This window comes from Pocillopora damicornis, chromosome 14, assembly GCF_964200805.1.
Source record: "Pocillopora damicornis chromosome 14, jaPocDami1.2, whole genome shotgun sequence".
NCBI classification, from domain to species: domain Eukaryota; kingdom Metazoa; phylum Cnidaria; class Anthozoa; order Scleractinia; family Pocilloporidae; genus Pocillopora; species Pocillopora damicornis.
Window position 1 is genome coordinate 16190567 of NC_142683.1, and position 26113 is coordinate 16216679.

Genomic DNA, 26113 nt, shown 5'->3' on the forward strand with positions numbered 1-26113 from the left:
AAATAAAGTTAATCACGTAAGAAATTTTTAAACTGCCTTTGTTCTTTTGCAGATTTCGTACTTTTTTCAAACTAAAAACATTCAACAATTACGGAAACAGCAAAGCTTTTCTTTTTTACGTAATTCTGTTGATGGTGTAAATACACATGATTTGCATTTCTCAAGCCGTTTGTCATTTTTTTGTGTGAATATTTAATTATCTTAGCGCAACGCGGCAAAAATAGATCAGGTGACTAATTATTTAAAAACCTAGAAGTTCGTTACGCAACTTACATTTCAAAAGTGTCACCACAGATCGCACTTCGAAGCTTACTAGCCGCATATGGAACACAAATTGTAAGTATAATATTTTTCCCGTCGCTTCAACCGAAATCGACATGTGTAATAACCTTTGTCATATTAATTTAATTTTTCAGTTGACTATATTACTACAAGTGCAAATAAATTCCATGTACGGTCATGTACGCAAAAATCAGTTAGTGGTGAAATCTTCAACGTAAAGTAGCCCTTCAATCACAGGAGCAAATCAACACATAAAAAAGGTTCGCCATTTAAAGAGTAACGTTTAATAATAAGGCTGGAGGACAAGAACCTTGAATGTTTTTAACACCAATCTTTCTTCATGTCACGAATCCTAAGGAACAAAAGGAAGCAGTAAAAAGGGATGCGCAAATGTGAAAAGATGTAAAAATTTGTGTAAGGATGAAGGTGAAAAAGGCGCAAAAGTATGAACACGTCCGTTGGCGTTCAAAACCCGTATGACAATATGGAGAACGATAGACAGTGGAAGAGATACAATCAAAGAGACAACGGGCATTTGTTGAGTGGGTGGGGGCTTGAAGCATGGAATGTTAGTAACTGTTAGCTGCACACATTATCAACTTGGTGCGCGCGGGTCAAAACAAGCATTGAAGTCCGCCGGGCATAGGACCTGTTCTCTCTGCATCTCACGTGAATCCTAACAATATGGAGACAGACAATGAAAATTAACGCGGTTTTTGTATTTTATACACTGGATATTTCTCTTCTACAAAGAAGTTAAGAAATAAGTACCATAGGAACTGCATTAAATTGTCAAAGGCATTAAGTAAAAACCGCACTTAAAAGAGACACTGAAATGAACCCATTTACTCCCAAGACTTTTTATAATGTAAATTCTCCTCACAGTATTAATACACCGAAAAACATGGTGTCAATAAGAATTTGAGAAAATCCAAACTGGAGGATAATTTTTTGATAGAAACGTAATGTAACAATAAATTCTCGGAATGAAGGAACAAAGAAACACATTCTTATCTCTTGGGAGAATTTTTCTTCAGAACTTGGGAGTGGATGAGTTAATTAAACTAAGGTAAATGAACAATTATCTTCAACTGTATTTAAAAATAGTATCAAACACTTTACACGAACTACACTGACATTGTACAAAGCATGCTAGGTTAAAACTGTCCCAGCTTGTTTTTAAAATCCTACGTTACATCGTATTCAACCATGTGCGAGGTTATCTATTACATTTTATACCAGCACATACCATTGGTAGTTAAAAAAATCTGCAAAATTAAGATTGATCTTACGAAACTTTCTTTTAAAACAGCTGTGTATATCTTAAACTTTTGTGCACAAAACGGGTTCTAATTAAAAAGCGTACTCTGAGTACCTAAGTATAAATTCTTAAATCTAAGAAAGACATTATCAGGCATCTTCAAATTCCACTAAGGTAAATTTAGAGCAATAACAGCGAATTTTCAAAAATTAAAAGTTTTATGCTGAAGCCCTGAACCTTTCCAACTACGGATTAGATTTACATCTATTCATGAACCTTTTCACCAAAATAATTCCCATTGAGGACTACACAGCTCGTTTTAATTACTTCTCTAGTTTACGGGAGTAAATATTTTACTACTAAAAACAACTAATTCCATTTCACATGCATTGAAAGTTACAGCTATGGAAACTTCAGTTACAGTGAAATCTGTTTCGCTATTTCCTTGTTTAGATTATAAGTAAAATTTTTAACCTCTCTGTCGTGGTTCTTAAAAACAAACAGATTAGTATCCGATAAAACGGACTAAAATTGACCAAACTTATTTGATTAAGAACAGGGTTGTAGCCAGCTTTTTGACCTGTTAAGGACCTGTCCCCTAAGAGATTCCAATTTTTGTTTCAAAATTTGAAAGAGTCATATTATTGCAGGGCGAAAGAAAAAAAAGGTAGGCCGGGCCTACGGGACTAGAAGCTGGCTACACCCCTAAAAGAAGGTCTAATGTCAAAAATATAGTCAGTAAATTCTATAACATTATCTCTGATGTTTACTTCTTGAAATTAAGCTTAGAATGGCAATCTTGGCACTGATAGAATTGGATTGCATTAAGATGGATTGAAAAGAAATAATAAAGATAATCTCAACTTGTAACAAAGGAATTAATGATGAAGGAAAATCATCCAAGTTTAATTAACATATGGCTGCAGAAATTGCAAATCAAATTTTTCAAATTAAAATTTCGCCAACTTTTGTAACTTATCAAAGGCTGAGAAAATAAACGTAATTAAAACCCTGTGGACAAGCTCCTGGTGATGTATATGAAAAAAAAAAACGTTTAAATTGTTTCCCATACAACTAATTGTAATAAAGGAATGGAGCCGAGCGTCAGTTTGGCGAAAACGGAAACCTCGTAACCGCCTTCAACTACTGCAGGTATTCATAACAGAAGCCTTGTTATATTTCGTTCTCTTCGCAAGCATTTACATTTGTAAAGGTAAGAAAAAAAAGGACAACTCCACTGATCAAAATATAATAAAATAGACTGATTTATTTCTTCACTAAAGTAAAGTTACACATCTCAAGTTCCATTTAACAAAAAAGTAAAAAGTAATGAAAAATAACGAAAAATTGCCAAACTAGAAAAAATTTAAACCTTCTACGTTTCTGCGCCGTTTTTTCATTCTTTTTAAGATTAAAAAAAGGCAATTTTTGATTTATGTGATTTTAAATTCAAATTTTCTATTTCCTTTGCCATTGAGGCTCCCATCGCGTGCCTGCATTTTGACGTCAACATCCAGGACATCGGCCATGCGCTTTGTAGAAAAAGAACCAGTCGCCGTGTTTGTACTGGCATATTTTGCTCACCAAAATTGTTGAGTTATGGTCACTCTAAACTCCAAACAGTCTGTAAGTTCTATCTCATTTCGTGTTTATCGTAATTTCGCTCGCTAAAGGTGTAATTTCTCTTCGTAGAAAACTTGCCCTATTGCCTAACTGAATGTTTACTCGGCTTGATTACTGGAACATTTGTGGACTTTCATTGGAATACCTTTAAATAGATGGTTGAGTTTTCGCTTTCGAGTCTTATGTTTATGTGGTTCTGCGAACTGCGTAATACCCATGAGATCAAGAGTGACGTCATCTCCAATCAGCGAAAAGGGCGCCCAGTATTTGATGTCGCGGAACTTATCTGATTCTCTAAGGCTTTTTCTGGCCAGGTTCAGTGACTCGCTTGCGGGTTTACCTTCTGCAAGGTGTTGATAAAAGCATTTCATGAACTGGAGAGTAGCCTCGTCATCAATCGCCCACAGGGACACCACAACAGACCGAGCACCAGCCCCCATAAAAGCGCGCGCAATGCCAACCACGCCTTCAGCCTTGATCTCGCCCCGACCACTGTGGCAGCAACTGAGCACAACAAGTTTGGCGCGAAGTTGAACATTCAACACATCTCGAATCGTTAAAATGTAATCCTCCTTCTCCGTAGGCACAGTAGATATTCGGTCTAGGTCAGGTGTAAGAGCAATTTCGCCAGTTTCCGAACATCCGTGTGCCGCAAAGTGAACTAAGGAAACGGAAGTGAGTCTTTTCAACACCTCACGTTTCGTGGCTTGTCTGCCAGTGATTGGCGTGATATTCAGAATTTTTCCGATCATTTCTACTTCTTCTTTAGCACACGGAAGCTGCTCGAGGACTTTTTCTCCCTCGCTGTTAGTAACCTCGGATACCCACGGATCTCCCACAAGTAACGCATCACTTCTTTTGTGATAATCATCTGGGCAATCGGCAATGAGTCTAAGACTTGCTAACGATGGAGCGACTCGGATTGTGAACGATTCACACAGGTATTTAGAATTACCATCCTTCAATGCAGCGTAAGGAGCGATCCACAGGGGTCCATCAGGAATAATGAGTAGCTCATCCCCTTCAATCAAGTCAGCCACCGGCTTCATGACGATATCATACAAAGTGCTCAAGCATCCGTCTTGTTGGATGTGAGGTTGAGGGTTGGCTTCTTTGGTTTTCTCATCCACTTTTGAACGGCCCTCCCTCAAAGCATCTAAAGATCGATTCTCGCATCTCACATAAGAACGAACACCAAGTTGTGCATAGACACCCAGCATGAACGACTCAAAGGACTGGCTAACTCCACTATTCTCTGAAACAAAACCTTTGATTTTGCCTTGTCTTAACCGAACTTGTTTTCCTTCGGACACAACCCAAAGATTGACGTTAGCTCTGTCCACTGCCTGAAAGACAGTGTTTGATGGAACGTTTTTTAAAACTGCGAAATCTTCATCTTCTCCCTTGTGGTGACTTGTTCCACCACAAAAACTGGATTCCATGAGGTCGGTCAGAGCTTGAGCTCGTCCTTTCTCAGCAACAAATAAGGCTTCATCTACATTACCTTGTTCTACGAGAACTCTCCACAAACCCGTATACGCCATTTGATGCTGATTTCGAAAATTAACTTTCCACTCATCTTTAGATTTTAGAAGTTCTCTCAAGGAATTGAATAAGTTTATGCTAGCTTGGTAATGTTCAACGGCTTTTGGCAGTCCACCTTGCAACTCAAAAACGCATCCTAATGAAGAGTAGGCAATTGCCTCCAAGCATTTGTCTCCTACTTCTTTAGCTATTTTAAGATGTAGGTTGTGGTACTCTATGGCTTTTTTGAAATCACCCAGACAGACATAAGCATTGCCAAGACTGCCATAAGTGTTACCTTCCCCACGCTTGTCTCCTACGTCTTTAGCTATTTTAAGATGTAGGTTGTGGTACTCTATGGCTTTTTTGAAATCACCCAGACAGACATAAGCATTGCCAAGACTGCCATAAGTGTTACCTTCCCCATGCTTGTCTCCTACGTCTTTAGCTATTTTAAGATGTAGGTTGTGGTGCTCTATGGCTTTTTTGAAATCACCCAGACTCCGATAAGCATTGCCAAGATTGCCGTTAGCGTTACCCTCCCCATGCTTGTCTCCTACTTCTCTAGCTATTTTAAGATGTAGGTTGTGGTACTCTGTGGCTTTTTTGAAATCACCCAGATTATCATAATCAATGCCGAGACTGCCATAAGCGTTACCCTCCCCATGCTTGTCTTCTACTTCTTTAGCTATTTTAAGATGCAGGTTGTGGTACTCTATGGCTTTTCTGAAATCACCCAGCCTTAAATAAGCATGGCCAAGATTGCCATAAGCTTTACCCTCCCCATGCTTGTCTCCTGCTTCTTGAGCTATTTTAAGATGTAGGTTTTGGTATTCTTTGGCTTTTTTGAAATCACCCAGATTAAAATAAGCAAGGCCAAGATTGCCATAAGCACGACCCTCCCCATGCTTGGCTCCTATTTCTTTAGCTATTTTAAGATCTAGGTTGCCATACTCTATGGCTTTTTTGAAATCACCCAGACTGTTATAAGCATTGCCAAGACTGCCATAAGCACCACCCTCCCCATGCTTGTCTCCTACTTCTTTAGCTATTTTAAGATTTAGGTTGTGGTACTCTATGGCTTTTTTGAAATCACCCAGACTGTGATAAGCATTGCCAAGATTGCCATAAGCAACACCCTCCCCATGCTTGTCTCCTACTTCTTTAGCTATTTTAAGATGTAGGTTTTGGTACTCTATGGCTTTTCTGAAATCACCCAGCCTTAAATAAGCATTGCCAAGATTGCCATAAGCAACACCCTCCCCATGCTTGTCTCCTGCTTCTTGAGCTATTTTAAGATGTAGGTTGTGGTACTCTATGGCGTTTTTGAAATCACCCAGACTAATATAAACATTGCCAAGATTGCCATAAGCACCACCCTCCCCATGGTTGTCTCCTGCTTCTTTAGCTATTTTAAGATGTAGGTTGTGGTACTCTATGGCTTTTTTGAAATCACCCAGACGGTAATAAGCATTGCCAAGATTGCCATTAGCACCACCCTCCCAATGCTTGTCTCCTACTTCTTTAGTTATTTTAAGATGTAGGTTGTGGTACTCTATGGCTTTTTTGAAATCACCCAGACGGTTACAAGCAATGCCAAGATTGTTGTAAGCAGCACCCTCCCCATGCTTGTCTCCTACTTCTTTAGCTTTTTTAAGATATAGGTTGAGGTACTCTATGGCTTCTTCTCCCCGATTATAGATATCTATGACTTTCTTGACATCACCTGAACTTGCACTACCATGGTCATGACTAATAGGATCTTTTTCCTCTATGGACTTTTCTCCCACTTCACTGACAGACTGAAGTCTTAATGACAACAAGATCCTATTGTTTTTGTCAATCTTTTTTTTATGTTAAGGGTTAAAAATTTGGAAAAACCAAAAAAATATTATTTTTCTGATCATATTGATTTATGATAGTCCATTTTAACATTTGCGTGCTTGGTTCCCAAGCCTTTGAACAGGAGTGTGGCTAAGGGTGACCTTGTTATAATAAAAACATTGCTGCTATTTAAAGCAAACTACTTTGTTATTATCGTTTCTAGATACTGGTCTCTATCACAACAAGGTCATCTTCAGCTTTACTCCAAATCAAAGGTTTGGCAACTAAGTACACAACTATAAAATGGCCCATTAGGAGGGCTTGCATGAAAGATAGATGTTTTATCAACATTCAGTCTTAAAGTCAGTTATGAAGTAAATTTACATTTCAAAAAATCTTTTTTCAGGGTGCAGCCTAAAAATTTAACGCGAAATATCTAAATTTAATCCCTAGTTTCCAAAAACTGAGCAGCACTTGCTCAATTTTTAAATTAATATAGCTTTACCATCAGACGAATGTTTTACAGCAGTGGAAGAAATGAGTCTACAACACCAATACGTGTCTTTAAAATTTTTATTTGTCCATAGGAAAGCAGGACGAAAGTTTCCGAGTCTCTAAGTAGTGGAAAAAGGTCGAAGGCAAGAAAATCTGCATAAGATATCTAAACATTACCGAGCTTTTTGTTCTGGCTTGTTTTAGAGAGATCATCTACCCACGTACCATGTATAAACTGGATGAATATTAGTCTTTTAACCCTTTAACTCCCATGAGTGACCAAGAGAGAATTTCTCCTTACAATAGCAATACAATAGCAATCAGATGAGTGTTGAGAGTAAAAAAAATATCAATTTGGGGATAATTAGTTGATCCAATCCTGAATTCTTTGAACTAATAACACACACTTAAAGTATGTAAGCTGACAAGTTCCCATCATAATTAATACCCTTCTTTGTATTTTCTCCCTTGAAACATCAAACTATGGAAACTATTTCCATTATACCCACGGTTAAAAATGAAAGATTCCTTCAAAGGATACTGATAGCCCCTTATCACACCAACTGATTGCTTCTTCAAATCTCTTCAATTCAACACAAGCAGTGGCTCCTGCAGGCAACAACACAAAGAAGCATACTATTACTGTAGCTCAATTCCGAGAAAAGAACCTGAAACCATTGAAATCATTACAGACCAGAAGAAAAAAAAGACAAAACAAAACAAAGCAAAAAAACTAAACGGAAAAGAATAAACAGGCCCTATTAGGTTTCAGTTAGATTTATTTAGCTTTACAGACAATTAAAACTTCCAAGAACATTTAAATTGGGATCAACAACTCCCACAAAAACGCTAAGAGTTAAGTCCTGATGCTTTTTTTTAAAACAGCCAGATAGTGACTTAAGAGCGTGTCCACGAGAACACCAGCAGTCGTGCTACGTGCCATCCCACCGATTTTAGTGAAACTTTGCCAATTTAAAGGGTCTACCCCAAAACTAAAAAAAACAGACTGGTTTCTGTTTTAGTTTTTCCGGAGGGAGATAGACCACCCCCCCCCCCCCGTTTTTCTTGGTTTTCACCAAGGAAATCGCTTCAAATAGGTAAAATGTATGAAGCTCTCACTGCGATGGTATTCAACCGATTACTTTGAGTAATTGCACACATATTTTTACATCCTTAGTTAATGGCCGCCGCGAGTATCAGTCAGTTTGATCGACGGCTTGTCAATCAACAGAGGCAAATATACTACTGTGTTTTTAGACTTTTCGATTCATCCAAATATTTGACAACTTTGAGGTCAAATATCTCCCGTTGCCAGAAAGCTACAACACTAATCTTAATTACCCTTTATAACCCATTATTTCATCTCTAAAAATCATCAAAAAAATTTCGGCACTACCGTATTTTTGTCTTGGATGTCTTTTAAAATCTGCGACTGTGACAAGTTTCTCTCAACTACACCTGTCACGCAATTCTTGCTCTAGGCGATCACTTGACAAAATAAACCCACATTTTTTTTGCTCTTTATACAAGATGATTGATCAAGAAAGGTAAAAAATGTGAAAAACTTTCGAGATTTTTTGTAGGAATGGAAACTTTTACGTTTAGAGAGATGCATGTAGACGAAAAATCAATGGCAAAATCGTAGCGTTTCTTTCTTCAGTCGTTTATTACTTTGAAGATTTGCTTAAATCAGGACATAGGGCTCTTGTACAGAACAAAACATTCATAAGCCTATACTTTGATCGTCTATTATTATCATCGCACAGTTTACAATAAGGAAACTGTAACAGGAGAGGAGATTTTAAAGTCACATGTCAAATGCTTGTTGACGTAAAAGTTCCCGAGTGTAACAGCTTCGGCTTTTCCATACCGCGAATGACGGGAAACTCTGCCCCCCTTATTTGGTAGGAGCCAGTACCAGTAGCCCCACAAATTCATTAACTACGTCATGTTTCCAGAAAATAAGACTGGAAAATGTTTTTTCCACTTTCCAACATCAAGAAATTCCACGTATAGTATTGTAGTTGTAATATTTGTAGGGTTACTGCGTGACCTTTCATGAGAAGTAAAAATTGTTCATCTTTTTTTTTCAAGAAGACACTTCTAGAAAGTTCTTAATCCTTCTGTTATCTTATTTTCCTGTTTTTTGACTGCAATATCATTTGTATTTGCTATTATTTTCGCTGATTGTCATGGCCTTTCCTGCGTACACGTGCGAGCTAGTTCATATACAGGACTCTTTCGAGTTTCTCCAGGTGGTGTCGGGCTTAGGTGTGTAGGTCTGGCTCAAAAGATATCTGCACGCTGCAACACGGGTTCCTATGTTTTCTCCTTTTTCTTCATTTGGATTTTCATTCTCTTGCTTGCATTATCACACATTTATGTTTTTTTTATTCCCTCAGCGCGTTCCCTCAGATTTGGAAGTAGGCCATGAAAAGTCAATATCGACCAGAACTGAAATCCTTTTCTATCACTATTTGTTTCGGAGAACCCCCGTCATTTGTGACTTTATTTCACAAGAAAATGTGTTTTTATTTGCTATTTATTTCCATTAGCAAATGAAACTAGGTCCTTATAAGTTTTTTTGTCTCGTGACTCCCAAAAACTGTGTTTGCGACAACATCAATTGAGAAATCAAGGGCAATTACGCCTGAAAAATTCGCTTGTAGCCTTCTACCCGCAGAAGGCAACTCCATATAATGAAACGTTCTAAGACCTCTGTAAACTAGAGACATTGCGTGATGTTGAGGAGTGAAATATTTACACTAAATCTGTGACCCTCAAACGGATCACGTACTCGTACATGTAACGTCCGGAAAATGTCACGCATGTATAACACCGTAGGCGCATCTGGCCAATTCTATCCACTGGCTTCAATAGCAAAGAGACAACTTATTTACTATTTGTATATGAACAACCTTATTTACCCTACTTGAAAAAATCCTTGATGAAGTCTACTATTGGCAGACGAAACGCGTGGGAGATAAATACAAGTTTTTACTTTCTCAGTTCGTGCAGTGATGCCCACTAGTTTGTTCGGTCAAAAACGCTTTTAATGTGAAGTCACGTCGACCTCGACAAAAAAATTAAGCTCACCCTGTCATAATCAATGGTTTGAGACTGTAAGTACCAATTTAGGTAGATTATTGGGCTTTGATCACAATGATGAGAAAAATGTGCGTTTCCTCACGCTCGCCACGTTTATTCTTTGGAAAATTATTTTAATAGAGGGTGATGTCGCTTACCTTGGCGCGTCTTGACTCTGGCCGACGAAAATTATCGAGGTGAACTCTATGAAATTGTAGTCAAATGTTTTAAAAACTTTGTCTACCCTTGATTTGCACGCAGAAAAAAAAAGGCAAATTCCGAACGGTATTTCAAAACATTTTATTCATTAGTCAATTTATGAACTGTTTTATAGCAGCCCGAGGAAAAAGAAAAATTTAAACAACCGGCGTATCGGTCAAATGAATTCCAATTTTTTCAACAAGGAGTTGGGAAGTTCATTTTTCCTAGTAAATTTAAGTGGGGGTCATTTTTTGTGACAGCCGACCAAAGATAGACATCTCTGAAACGTCTCTGAAACTCTTTTTAAAAAGAGTTTACACTTCCGGTAATATTTTCCTTCTTGTAAGAGCGCAACATACATTGTTAAGAGAGGATGTCAGTAATTTTCGAGAATACGGCGACAGAAGCAAAAATTCAACTTTTTTTTATTTGCTCCAAAAGACTCTTTTGGTGAATCGTTTTCAAAAATAATATTCAAAAGTTCCAGCGAGTTTTTATTTTGGAAAAAAATACGAAAGTTCGAAGTCGGCCAAAACGTACCTAATTTGCATAATTTCTATTGGGCTTTTAGTGCATTTTCACAATGCTCATACAAGACAACGAAAAATTATCTTGGATTCATTTTTTCATAAGTTGTTTTTCATCCCTTGGAGTAGCTTTGCAACTATATTTCATCTCCAAATAAACTTTCTTTCGTTTGTAACCACCCGCGTAAAGTACACTATATTTTCTATTCCGTTTGTACGCTGAATTTTGCTATATTTCAGACGACCATAGCATCAAGGGTATACGAATGTACATAAAATAAAAGAGCTCTTTTCAACGAAAAATTCCTCGTGTTTATCATGTTAAAATATTGTTTTTGGCCCGTGAAAAGCGAGCGCGCTAGACTAAAATATATAGCGTGCATTTTCAGGGAGTTAGGCCATTTTTCTTGCTGTACTCCTACTGCAAATCGCACGCTCTTGGGACAAAACTCGACGTGTTTGGTCTCTACTTCAGTTTTGATTCATCTAAATATATCAATTTTAACTTAAAAAGTAACCTAACTTCATTGTTGAGTGAACAAACCACCGTTTTAGGTAAAATTTTAGAGTTGATTTTTCTCGAATGCTAAATATACAAATCGCTGTTTACAAAGATACCAGCTCTGTTGACGTGTTTTTAGCTGAAAAATCGATGGGAAAATCGTAGCGTTTCTTTTGTCTGTCGTTTATTACTTTAAAGATTTGCTAAAATCAGGATATAGGGCACTTGTACAAAACCAAAACATTCATTAGTCTACAATTAGATTGTGTATTATCATTATCGCACAGTTCACAATAAGGAAACTGTAACAGGAGAGGAGATTTTAAATTCACATGTCGCGTGCTTGTTGACGTACAAGTTCCCGAGTGTAACAATTTCGGCTTTTCCAGAACGCGGATGACGGGAAACTCTGCCCCCCTTATTTTATAGGAAATATCAATAGCCCCATAAAATTCATTAACTGCGCCATGTTTCCGGAAAATAAGACTGGAGAATGGTTTTTCCACTTTCCACCATCAAGAAATTTCACGTAGAAATAGTATTTGTAGCCTAACTGCGTGACCTTTCATGAGAAGTAAAAATTGTTTTTTTTTTTCTTTATCTTATTATAATTTCCCTTATCTTATTTTTCTTTATCTAATTTGCCTGTTTTTTGACTGCAAATATATTCTGCATTTGCTATTATTTTCGCTGATTGTCATGGCCATTCCTGCGTGCACGTGCGAACAAGTTCATATACAGCACCCTTTCGAGTTTCTTTGCGTGGTGTCGGGCATAAGTGTGTAGGTCTAGCTCAAAAGATATCTGCGCGCTGCAACACGAGTTTCTATTTTTTTTCCTTTTTCTTTATTTGTGTTTTTATTCTTCTCCTTGCAATATCACACATGTATGTTTTTTTTATTCCCTCAGCGCGTTCCCTCAGATTCGGAAGTAGGCTATGAAAAGTCAATATTGACCAGAACTGAAACCTTTTCTATCACAATTTGTTTTAAAGAACCCCTGTTATTTATAACTTTATTTCTCAAGAGAATATGTTTTTATTTGCCATTTACTTCCATTAGTACATGAAGCTAGGTCCTAATAAGTTTTCTGTTTCGTGACTCCCAAAAGCTGTGTTTGCGACAACATCAGTTGAGAAATCAAAAGCAATTACACCCGAGAAATTCGCTTGTAGCCCTCTACGCGCAGAAGGCAAATCCAAGTAATAAAGCTTTTTAAGACCTTTGTAAACTAGAGACATTACGTGACGTCGAGGGGTCAAATATTTACACTAAATCTGTGACCTTCAAACAGATTACGTACTCGTACATGTAACTTCCGAAAAATGTCACGCATGTATAACACTGTAAGCGCGCCTGGCGAATTATATCCACTGGCTTCAATAGTAAAGAGACAACTTATTTACTATTTGTATATGAGAAAGCTTATTTACCCTACTTGTAAAACTCCTTGATGAAGTCTACTATTGTTAGACGAAATGCGTGGGAGATAAATACAAGTTTTTACTTCCTCAGTTCGTGCAGTGATGCTCACTAGTTTGTTTTAAAAACGCTTCTAATGTGAAGTCACGTCGACCTCGACAAAAAAATTAAGCTCACCCTGTCATAATCAATGGTTTGATACCGTAAGTACCAATTTAGGTACATCATTGGGCTTTGATCGCAATAATGAAAAAAAAAACGTGCGTTTCCCCACGCTCGCCACATTTATTCTTTGGAAAATTATTTTACTGGAGGGCGATGTCACTTTGCTTGGTGTGTCTTGACTCTGGCCGAAGAAAATTATCGAGGTGAACCCCATGAAATTCTTGTCAAATGTTTTATAAACTTTGTCTACCCTTGATTTGCACGCAAAAAAGGCAAATTCCGAACGATGCTTCAAAATGATTTATTCACTGGTCAATTTATGATCTGTTTTATAACAGCCCGAGGAAAAAGCAAAATTGTTTGTAAGGAGTTTGTAAGTTCATTTTTCCCAGTAAATTTAAGAGAGGGTCAATTTTTTGTGACAGCCGAAGAGACATCTCTGAAAAGTCTCTGAAACTCTAAAAGAATTTACACTGCCGGTAATGTTTTCCTCCCTCTCGCAACAGAGCAACAGACATTGTTAATCCTATGTAATGTAGGTGTATCAGTTACATTACGTCTTCATAGTGATGCCGTATAAGAAATCGAGTGTCCAAAAAGGTCTCAATTCTCGCGCTGGCCAGGGACGGCAACAGCTCACACCTCTAAACTCGTGGGTGTACAGCATAAAAAAAAAACATTTGAAAGACGTCAATGTACCCTAAATATGAGTTTCGTCCGAGAAGAAGCTTATTCTAGCGCGCACTGGCTTATTTGGAGATTACGAAGGCCGCGATTTCACGATACGCCTCAAATATCGTGCACAACTTGGTATGAGATTCAGACCTTCGCGTTTGTAAATGCCAGTATCCTCGTCATAAAAATCGGAGTCGTAAAGTTGAGAGAGAGGTGAATCTGCAGATGGCAGAAGAAATCAAAGCTGGTGGCGAGTTTTCCTGGTGGTAAGGTGACTGTAAACCTAATAGAACGCGTACTATAACTGCTATCTTAGAGTCAGCAATGAATAAGGAAGAAGGGCAAGAAGAGCGCTTATCTGAACATCAGTTTTCCTAACTAATGATTTGCGACTGAAATGAACTTTATATCATATGATTGCTAGAGATTCCCAGGTACTGTAGAGATGCTCACATAAATAGAGGTGGGCGATCCTCCCTCTGACTTTAGAACTGCGACAAGTTTATAGCTCAGACCAACTGGCACAGTTTGGAGCACCTCAGGGTCTCACTAGGCTCATCACATTAGAAACCTTCAGCAAACTAATCGTAGAAGTGGGTGGTTATCAGCAACGTGCACAGATCCCTGAACGCGGGTCATGGCGAGAACTATATTCAATCCGTCACATACAGAACAAGAAAGCGAGATATTCTTGCTAAGAGGAAGGATTTATCAAGACGTTTCAGTCACTGGCTGCCATCCAAAAGCACCCTAACAAAGGCAAACAAAAAAAGCTGACAAAAAAATCCGCCTATGATAAGATCAAGAGAAAATGGACGTAGACCGGCTTGCCATTTTAAAGGGGGTGGCTACATTCAAGGTCGGACCTCAGGAAAACTTCTAACGAAACATCCCTAACTAGCCAAATGGACTTTGCATGGGCTCTTTGGAAAACACAAAAACCAGCCACCTTTTCTCAGAAAGCAAAGAATTATCTCCTTGACATGAGCTGGACAGGGAAGGAAACTAGTAAGGCAACCGCCTCTAACAAGGCAGAAGATGAGGAGTGACCTTGCAAATTTAGACGAAGACTGCAGGAGAGGGTACAGCTGCTATTAAGCTAAAAAAAATAATAAAGATCTTTGCATCTCACTTTTCAAAGTTGTCAAATTGGATGAATCGAAAAGTCTAAAACTTAAGTCGTTTATTTGCCTCTGTTGATTGACAAGACGTCAATCAAATTGACTGATACTTAAGGTGGACATTAACTAAGGATCAAGAAAAACCGGAGGGGTGGTCTATATCCCCCCGGAAAAAAACCAAGACAGAAACCAGTTTGTCTTTTTTAGTTTTGGGGTAGATCCTTTAACCTGGCAAAGTTTCATTGAAATTGGTGAGATGGAATGTAGCACGACTGCCCGGTGCTACATGCCATTTTTCTCGGATTTCTTCGACAATTTTTACCAACAGAATTCCAACCTACAGTTGATTTGAAAATGTATCTAAAGAGGTGGACTACACAAACATACTATTTTAATCACAGTGACAATGGTAGAATTCTATAAAAGCAACCGAGCAAAACACCGAATGTACACACAAGGTTCACACACAATTAAGCGAGTATTTTCATGCGACAACTACATGTTTCGAATATTTTATGTGTGCGATGATTTTATTTAAATCACGCTCACGTAATTACAACCACATTTCTAGTTACATGTAATTTACTTCAAAGTTATGCCAGTGGGATAGATTGTAAATTGAAGAACAGTATATGAGACGGGCTAATTTCAGCTACAAACACGTCGACAGAGCTGGTATCTTTGTAAACAGCGATTTGTTTATTTAGCATTCGAGAAAAATCAACTCTAAAATTTTACCTAAAACGGTGGTTTGTTCACTCAACAATAAAGGTAGGTTATTTTTTAGGTTAAAATTGATATATTTAGATGAATCAAAACTGAAGTAGAGACCAAACACGTCGAGTTTTGTCCCAATAGTGTGCGATTTGCAGTAGGAGTACAGCAAGAAAAATGGCCTAACTCCGTGAAAATGCACGCTGTATATTTTGGTCTGGCGCGCTCGCTTTTCACGGGCCAAAAATAATATTTTTACATGCTAAACACGAAGAATTTCTCGTTGAAAAGAGCTCTTTTATTTTATGTACATTTGTATACCCTTGATGTTATGGTCGTCTGAAATATAGCAAAATTCAGCGTACAAACGGAATAGAAAAGATAGTGTACTTTACGCGGGTGGTTACAAACGAAAGAAAGTTCAGTTGGAGATGAAATATAGTTACAAAGCTACTCCAAGGGATGAAAAACAACTTACGAAAAAATGAATCCAAGATACATTTTCGTTGTCTTGTGCGAGCGTTGTGAAAATGCACTGAAAGCCTAATAGAAATTATGCAAATTAGGTACGTTTTGGCCGATTTCAAACTTGCGTATTTTTTTTCAAAATTAAAACTCGCTGGAACTTTTGAATATTATTTTTGAAAACGATTCACTAAAAGGGTCTTTTGGAGCAAATAAAAAAAAAAGTTGAATTTTTGCTTCTGTCGCCGGATTCTCGAAAATTACTGACAACCTCTCTTAATCCTATATAGTGTAGGTGTATCAGTTGTATTACGTCTTCATAGTGATGTCATATAAGAAATCGAGTGTCTAAAAAGCCCTCAATTTAATCTAACACTCGAATTGATAAAGTCAAGATGGTGCAGTTGTCTTGTTCATTTGCAACTAACTGTAGAACCAAATGTTATTTTTCTCGCGCTGGCCAGGGACGGAAACAGCTCACACCTCTAAATTCGTGGGTATATCGTGCACAACTTGGTGCGAGATTTAGACCTTCGGGTTCGTAAATGCCAGTATCCTCCTCATAAAAATCGGAGACATAAAGTGAGAGAGAGATGAATCTGCAGATGGCAGAAGAAATCAAAGCTGGTGGCGAGTCTTCCTGGTGGCGGCAAGGTGACTGTAAACCTAAATAGAACGCGTACTGTAGCCGCTATCTTAGAGCCGGTAATGAATAAGGAAGAAGGGCACGAAGAGCGCTTATCTGAACATCAGTTTTCCTACCTGGTGATTTGTGACTGAGATGAACTTTATATCATATGATTGCTAGAGATACGCAGGTACTGTAGAGGCGCTCACATAGATAGAGGTGGGCGATCCTCCCTCTGACTTAAGAACTGCGACAAGTTTATAGCACAGACCAACTGGCTCAGTTTAAAGCACCTCAGGGTCTCACTAGGCTCGTCACATTAGAAACCTTCAGCAAACTAATCGTAGAAGCGGGTGGTTATCAGCAACGTGCACAGATTTCTGAACGCGGGTCATCGCGAGAACTATACCTAATCCGTCATAGACGGAACAAGAAAGCGAGATATTCTTGCTAAAAGAAGGATGTATCAAGACGTTTCAGTCATTGGCTGCTATCCAAATGTACCCTAACAAAGACAAACACAGTAAGGCCGACAAAAAAATTCCGCCTAGGATAAGATCAAGAGGAAATAGACTAAGACCAGCTTGCCATGCTATAGGGGATGGCTACGTTCAAGGTCGGACCTCAGGTAAAAATTCTGACGAACAATCTCTAACTAGCCAAGAGGACTTTGGATGGGCTGTTTGGAAAACACAAAAAACAGCCACCTTTTCTCAGAAAGCAGAGAATTATCTCCTAGACGTGTGCTGGACAAGGGAGGAAACTAGTAAGGCAACAATAATGTGATTTCCCAAATATCGAGTTTAAGGGACGACACCAGCCAGAAATGTTGCCTAAGACTGACCGGTTGATACAGCAGCAAATCGCTCGATACTTTAGCCGGTTATCTGCCGTAACAAAAATTGACTCATTAATGAGGTCCCCCTCTGTAAATATGAATGGGGACGGAGAGGCCGCTGCCAATGATTTACCTTCAGAATTCGAAAGTGACCGAACAAGGCAGAAGATAAGGAGGGACCTTGCAAAATTTAGACGAAGACTGCAGGAGAGGGTACAGCTGCTATTAAGCTAAAAAAAAAAAAAAGACTTTTGCATCTCACTTTTTTTTTCATATTTATTGTCTTTGCTTACGAAAACAACTGACTATGTCTTGGGATTTCATCAAGGGAAATTTGCAGGAAGGCTACTCGTCAAATTACTGCTGGCTCATTCCTACTTGAAAATTTTACAAGTCACGCAATTAAACTCCGGCGACACTCGATCTAGAGAGATGTAGATTTATATGTAGTAATAGAATGCTTGAAAAAAATATGCAGATATTTTACGATTGAAGCAGGTAAATAATCATAGTGAGCTGCAGATTATTTTGAAATTGTTATCTAGCAGATAGCACGAACAACGCGCTTGAATAATTCCTACGGAGAGTCTTCGGGTCACACAACAGAAGTTAGCTTAGCGGAGTTCTGCATGGAAATGTTCGATGGCGGTAAGTGACAACGACAACACTATTTGAATTTTATTTTCGGGATAGAAGCACAGTTTTTAGTCCGAAAGAACTATTGATATTTGCTCACGAGCGAGAGCGCAGAATTTCTCGTCTTTAAAAGCCGAAGTTGTAGCACACTGGAACATGTAGTAATATCAGCCAACACGCAGCATATGACTTTAAAATCTCCTAAAATGAGCAATGATGATGATAAACCATCAAATTATAGACTAATGATTGTTTTGCGCCGTACAAAAGCCATATCTGATGTTTTTAGCAAATCTTCAAAGTAATAAACGACTGAAGAAAGAAACGCTACGATTTTCCCATTGATTTTTACATGTATCTCGAAAGTTTTTCTCGAAAGTTTTTCACATTCTTCACCTTTCTTGATCAATCATCTTGTATAAAGAGCAAAAAAATGTAGGTTTATTTTGTCAAGTAACCGCCTAGAGCAAGAATTGCGTGACAGGTGTAGTTGGGAGATACTTGTCACAGTCGCAGATTTTAAAAGGCATCCAAGACAAAAATACGGTAGTGCCCAAATTTTGTTGATGATTTTCAGAGATGAAATAATGGGTTATAAAGGGTAATTAAGATTAGTGTTGTAGCTTTCTGGCAACGGGAGATATTTGACCTCAAAGTTGTCAAATATTTGGATGAATCGAAAAGTCTAAAAACACAGTCGTATATTTGCCTCTGTTGATTGACAAGCCGTCCATCAAACTGACTGATACTTGCAGCAGACATTAACTAAGGATGTAAAAATATGTGTGCAAATCCTCAAAGTAATCGGTTAAATACCATCGCAGTGAGAGCTTCATACATTTTACCTATTTGAAGCGATTTCCTTAGTGAAAACTAAGAAAAACCGGGGGGGGGGGTGGTCTATCTCCCCCCAGAAAAAAACCAAAACAGAAACTAGTTTGTCTTTTTGAGTTTTGGGGTAGACCCTTTAAACTGGCAAAGTTTCATTGACATCGGTGAGATGGCATGTAGCACGACTGCCCGGTGCTCTCGTGGACACGCTCTTAACATATCTGACACCTGTGACTCATTGAACTTAAGGAACTAAAATATTCATGCTGAAATTTTGCTTTGCATTCCGCATTGAGTTGTTCATCCAGCTCAAAATAATATTCTCATCATGATTAATGCAAAGTAATGGCGTAGCAGTCAAGAACTGGATTCAAATGTACATCAGGGTGGTCTCGACCTCTTAATTAAAGTCAATTGAGACAAGATTGAACTCCATTTAACCTTAGAGTGTTGAGTTCTTTTTTTATTATTATTATCATTATTATTATTATTATAGTACAGCTAACATATCTAACCTCTCACAATTGCCTTAATGAAAGTTGGATTTAACCCAATGGCTGCTTCTGCATCCCTTAGTGAATCCTGGTGATTACCTGTTATTGAAATAAATATCTCTGATTAGCCATACATGTTCCAAACCAACTACCATTACTATAATTTTGGGAAAAACTTGTGATGCTCGTTGATATCTGGGGTAAGAGGTTAGTTATTTGTATATTTGAGAGGCCAAGATAAGATGTAAATTTTTCCGGGCATGCTTTCAAAATTATCACCTTTTTCAGAAAACTACTACTGACAACTCAATAGCTTCAAAATAGAAAAAAAATGCATGTTAAAGCTCTCATCATCTTACCAAGTTTAGAATGTGCAATAGCCCTGTTGTTGTGCAGTTTGGCCTTCAGTTCTTTGTCATTGCAGTTCATTTTAATTCCTTTGGTGTAAAAATAAATAGCATTGATGAAATCTCCTTTCTTGAAGGCCTCATTACCCTCATTCCTATAAACATCAGCTGTGGCTGCAAAGAAAAAATAAAAAATAATTTGTGTCAAAGTCTGTGGTTGTAGTTAATAATTACCTGTGGTTGTAGTTAATTAGTGCATAAGCAGAGCTGCCAAGATCTGGAGATTTAAAATCTGAAGATTTTTCCTTTAGTGCCAGCTGCCACTTTTGCACCTGCCTGACTTGACCCATCCCCTGAAAAGCTTGGAGGATGTGTGCAGTCCCCCTTTTTGGAGATAGGTTTCTTAAAATTCCTATTCCACAGGCAAAATTAATAATGTGTTTAAATGCCCCACACAATTTTTATGCAAAAAAAAAATAATTAGCAACCTGACTTTCAACTAATTGACCAAGCTTTAAAACCTTGACCTTGTAGACTTTTTTCTTCTGAGCCATTTGTTAGTGAAAGTTCACTATCTACCTTAACTCTTTAAACCCTAAGAGTGACCAGCATCTCACTTCTCCTTACAGTAATACTGCTGAATCATTCACTAAGCTCATGAGAATAAAGGAAATGATCACCAACCTAAGAAGCATTAATCTTCAAATGAATTCTCTTTTTCAGTACCACAAGAAACATACAAAGAACAGTATGGAGAATATGGATACTGATGTTAGGGTGTCAAGGGTTAAACACCTCCATATTCAATGATATAACACTTGCACTCTACTGGAAATTGGTTGCTTAGGGGAAGTTGAAACTTTCAATTTAATGTTGCATAATATAATGGAGATGATGATGATGATGATGATGATGGTACTTATGATGCAAACTTACAAAATGGATGTTATATGATGATCAAATAAAGCATTTACTTATTATAACTTTGTGTACTTGCTTTGAAATTTGAGAAAAGAAAATAACAAATATGTCATAGATCCTCTCAGTCAATGAACAACATATTGTAATCATAGAAGAGAGTCCTAACTGGCCAAATATCCTTTAAAGTGGTAATGCAGTGTATTAATAACATTCTCCACATCTGCTTACATTAGTGAAACTGGTGGAATAGAAAACGTTTTAACGTGACTCAAGCCAAAGTTGAACCTAGCTCACCTCGTAAAGTGTCCTCATCAAAATCTGGAGCATTTTCTTTGTCAGGTAAGTCTTCATTTTCAGATGGAACCTTAATTGGACTTCTTTCTTTAGCCATGGCAACTGTAAGGGAATGCTTCTTTCAAAAAGTTGCTGTTTTAAGTCATCCTGGCCTGAAAAAAAGATGGTTGCAAATGGTAAAAAATTAGCTCAACATATTACCCAATTCTAAACTAAATATTTTTTCCCCTCTGAGAATGGGAGGGATACATAGACACAAAATCACAAGCAATTAATATTAATAACATATTTAAAGCAGTAAAAGAACAAAAGATATATATACTGAAGAAAACAAACATTAATATTTAAATAAATAGTAATTCACTTCTCATTACAATAAATTTCAAGATTTACCAAAGACATCCTATGCAATTGACTAAAATAAATTGGGCAAAAATCAACATCTGTGTGTTACAAGTTTATATAATTCGTAACAATAGCAATTTAAATCATTTAAACTAAGAGGTGGCAGGTAGTTAGGTCCCATATGAATTTGAAAAGTGGCCTGTCCAGGGCATGAGCTTTACTTAATCCTGGTTTCCTCACATGAAGCAACTGGGAGTGTTACTACCTAGCCCTGGACAGGATGGAAGTCCATTCCACCGTTATTTCCCCCCCCCCCCCTTCACCCCCCCCCCACCCATACCCATTTATAGTCCTGGGTGGAGAGAGACACTGTAAGAGTAAAGTGTTTTGCACAAGAACACAACACATTGACTGGAACCCAGACCTCTTGACCCTGAGTCCAGCACAGGCCAGGCTACAAATGCAGACCTCTTGACTGTGCGTCCACCTCACTAATCATAGGACCACCATGTCTCCGCAAGAGGAGAGAGTTTATGCTGAATCGTTTCTCATAAGAAACAAATTTTACAACACCAAAGTAAAATTTTCTTATTTGATTTTTAAATAGGGATTACTGGTCAAAACTTATAAAAGATATATTTCATTTATTCAATTTCCTACTGTTGAGCTGATGCCCATATTTGTATAGGTGATTGTTAGTTCAACTGTTTCACTTTATCACAGGAAAAACAGTGAAATATTTACATTTATGCATGCTGATGTCTGTTGAAATGGATTTCAATTTGGTGCAGGTGCTGACTTTTTTGCTTTATTAGCATATGTATATTTAACTAATTGCTTTTGCAGGTATTCCATATTTACATTGTCTGTGCATACAATTGATTTGTCTTTGATGCTAACTTTAATTCTCCTAATAATCATGACTGGTTGTTTTTTAAATATCAAATAATCCTTGCTGACTGTCTTCATGTACAAAAAAATTCAATAAATGTGAAGTAAAAAGGAAGTCAATTGAACTGGAATTCAAAATAGCCTGTAAGTGTATATCGCTTTTACAAAAACCACTACAAACTTCTATATAACCAGCTGATTGCCACGGCTTTACAGAGATATATTGGCCCATGGATGTAACAGTATAGGAATGACATGGTGCCAATATTCCCTAGTACCCCTCAAGAGAGCAAGGTAATTGTAATGCACCAATGTCACTTGGACTAAACTAGTTTACAATGAATTTACATGTTTTATGATTTTCTGTATGGTGCAATGATGGTCTATGTGGCAAAATCCTGACAAAGTAAGAACCAATGAGAACTTTACATTTATCCCAAGACTACCTTGCCATATAACAACATAAATTATCACCAAACACATACTTGGATGCATGCAGCCTCATGCAGAACTAAACCAGTTTTAAAGGAAGGAAGGAAGGAAGTGAAATGTGATCATCGCAGTAAATTTTCCAATTTAAGCAATTGGAAAGAAGAAGCCTGAAAAAAAAAAATCAGGACTTCAACGGGATTCGAACCCGTGACCTCCGCGATACCGGTGCGATGCTCTACCACCTGAGCTACGAAGCCACACATTGGGAGCGAGGTCAATTTATTGAGTTATCCCGTTGAAGTCCTGATTTTTTTCAGGCTTCTTCTTTCCAATTGCTTAAATTGGAAAATTTACTGCGATGATCACATTTCACTTTCATCTACAACCGCAGTACAAATATGAATTATTTCATATAAACTTCACATCATTTCACTTTAAACCAGTTTTGATAAAAAAAAAAAATTGATCGGAAACATTCAGTTGATATGATTATTGATTGATCGTACGTTGATTAGCAGATGACAAAAGGTAAAACTTCACTCAGACACTAATCAATCATTACCAGTTGATGAATTGGATTCCTAAAACTCGAATACAGTTTATTGAAAGGGCTCTTGCAGTAAATAACCAGCTGAATTTGAAGGAAAATCAACTTGTCTCAATATTTAACAAGGAAATCAGTATAACAGTACAGTTTGGAAGGACAATCTAAGCTGTCTATCGAAAAGAAAAAATCACTTTCAAACTACAGTATGATAAACATAAACACATGAAATACACTGAAAATGTTTATCGCTTTTTGATCAAATGCATCGTAAATACGGGAGCAAATTAAGTTAATACGTGCATAAGCCCGACATGAAAGCTAGTGCCAAACACGATTGTGTACATGCTCCATATGACACGAAAACAAAACTGAAAGTGTTTCGATCAAAAGGGCTTGCACTGAATCAAATCGATAATTTGGATATCCTTCGTAACTCTCCCGAATTACTTATTTCGTCCAAGGTAAATGCCAGACATTGCTTGCGAATTTTTGTGAAATCGACAGCTGTAACTTGTTAAAATAAGCTGAGCTTAATAAGCTTATAACTAACACGAAATGGCGAAACAATTAATACACTCCAGAATAAAGTAAAAGTTGGCAATCCTCGTCACTTAACTGCAGGAACGTCTTTCGTTGTCGGAAACCAGAGAAAGTTCGGACAGATGAGGAACATTTGAATGAGGAAATCTTAACTAAAAAAATTCCAAATAAAAGTATTTACCTTACACTCAAAAATCTGATACAACCATGCGTTCTTGCCTCTGTCGCGGAAATGGAAGGCACGTTTGACTATTTTACGACCTTGCTTCTGTTGAAGTCCTAAATGTAATAACTGTCCTAAATGTAATAAAGTCCTAAATGTAATAACATTTGGTCCTAAATGTAATAAAGCCCTAAATGTAATAACGTTCGGTCCTAAATGTAATAAGCCTCCTATGCAATCGTTAAACTGCGCTAACATTGAGATGTTAAAGTGACAGCTGTTGCACCAAAGAATCCTCTGACCAATATTTATGGAATATTGCGGGCTCACTGATATTAATCAGCGGCTTTTTATTTGTTAAAGACGTAGGTTGAGAAGCATTGGCTACAAAACCTTATTCTAATACTGATGTGCTTTTGGCATCAAATTGACGGACGCAGAAGCAACGAGAACGTTGACTAATAGCTCTCTCTATATCATTGGCTCAGACTCTTAAGTGTAACAGATTTTGACGAAATACTTCTGTCCTCAGTGCTGAAGTTAACACTTGATGAACCAAATTACAAGGAAAAAGAAGTCCACCGACTTATACGTTAGACAAATTCTGGGCTCAGAAGGGCATTTTTTGTACTGTCTTCCCTTGCCAGATTTGTACGGGTTTGCATAAAACATATTCATATGCGTTATTGACCGAACGTGAGGTCAAAATGGCCATATATTGGCCGAGTTCTTTTTTTTTTTTTGCGTTTTTATGGACTGAGACGAAGTCACGGTCCATAAAAAAGTAGAAAAAGAACGAGGCTAATATCCAGTAATCTTGACGATACAAGAGAGTTTATATTCTCTTGGCTTAATCATTAAAGGATTCATTGTATAGCAAAAGATTTCGCTTGGATAAGAATCAAGAATGGCCTGTTTATTTCGAGAGCCGATAGTGAAAGCCAACTGTGTTTGCAGCACAATAAACCCAAGAGGGTCGTTTATTTTTTCTATGTATATATGAAAACATTGTCCAAAAGTTATGAACTTTGTAAGTTTTCTTGCGTGGGATCAATACGGGGGATCCCGAACGGGCGAGGGTGGGTCCATCATGCCCGCTCAGGTAGCCAATCAGAACACAGGATTCACTTCATCTTGCCCGCGTGCGCTGCCAGCTATATGATAATGTGACTTGCAGAGCAAGATATCGACTGACCAATGATATGTTATCCCATTTCACGATCACAGGTCTCGACATGTTACCTTTTTCCACGCAAGAGTCAAATTGAACCATTGAGCTACACCATTCAACGCATGATGGTCAGTTGGTGGTCTAATGAACCATTCATTTTTTTCCTTTAGCCCCTTATGACGGGTTCATCAGTTCCCGAACCGAAATATTAGGAAAACATACATTTTAAAGTTGATCTCAAGTTTATATTTCATTTTTTGTCTTCACCTCTTCTCCCCGCCGTGAGGGGAGAAAATGAATAGATAAATAGATGAATGAAAAAAGAAAGCTCAACAGTTTCAACTTATAGTCATATGGTACATGAACTGATTACTGAGGTGGAGTAAAGCCATAGAGGGCTGGAAATGCAACACCCCAGGTTCAAAATTGAATAAATCAGGATATTCATTCTTAAAAATGAACTCAAATGCTTCATTAGAATCAATTGACACTGAATAACATTGATGTGCAAAATTTCAATAACGCTACTGATAATAATAATAACAGAAATCATTCAAACTGCTCTAAAATGGTGCATCACTTCTAAAGACTTTAACACGAACGATAACATCAACAATAGCGTGCTAGTTCATCATCAATTGTAGTAAATTTCTTTTCCAAAAAGTCTTAATGGTACGTACCAATCGATTCCATCCTATTGAGCTTCCAGCCAAGCCCTTGCCCACTTTGGGCTGGAAATGATTTTCTTCAACTCGATCAATAAACCGCCATAAGGACCATACTTCTACTGCTGATATTTCTTATGTCTAGCAAGTAAAAAAACGCTGATTGATATCAGCGGGCCCATAATGTGACATGTATACTGGTCAGCGGTTTTTTTGGAGCAACAGCTGTCACTAACATATCAATGTGGATGCCCGCCATAACAACAATGCACTGCAGGAGTTAAACGATTGCATTAGAGGCTTATTACATTTAGGACTAAATGTCATTACATTTAGGACTTTATTACATTTAGGACAGTTATTACATTTAGGACTTCAACAGCTTCCTCAGTCCGTCATGAAAATGTTTTAAAGTCACTAAAACAGAGAAAGTACTACTAAAGACTCGAAAGCTATGTCATGGAACGGAGAATCGCAACGGCG

The 26113-nt window shown here is 37.7% G+C and overlaps 2 protein-coding genes across 3 annotated transcripts; both read right to left on the reverse strand.

The window, feature by feature from the left end:
* Window positions 1–995: 995 nt before the first annotated feature.
* LOC149034725 (uncharacterized) lies at window positions 996–6537 on the reverse strand (the record flags this gene model as incomplete). Its single annotated transcript, XM_089194902.1, has 1 exon — window positions 996–6537. A coding segment is annotated over one exon (3273 nt), but the record flags the coding sequence as incomplete, so codon positions are not given.
* Window positions 6538–7069: 532 nt separating this feature from the next.
* On the reverse strand, window positions 7070–19829 carry LOC149034726 (hsp70/Hsp90 co-chaperone CNS1 homolog). Of its 2 annotated transcripts, none has more exons than XM_089194444.1 (3): window positions 19674–19829; window positions 19336–19413; window positions 7070–7618 (listed from the first exon to the last, which is right to left on the reverse strand). In XM_089194444.1, exons 1-3 carry the CDS (start codon window positions 19741–19743, stop codon window positions 7521–7523), a joined length of 246 nt encoding a protein of 81 aa, XP_089050570.1. In that variant the 5' UTR covers window positions 19744–19829; the 3' UTR covers window positions 7070–7520. The 2 variants fall into 2 exon arrangements, with proteins under 2 accessions (XP_089050570.1, XP_089050571.1); XM_089194445.1 differs by lacking the exon at window positions 7070–7618 and adding an exon at window positions 10743–14337.
* Between the last annotated feature and the right edge of the window lie 6284 nt (window positions 19830–26113).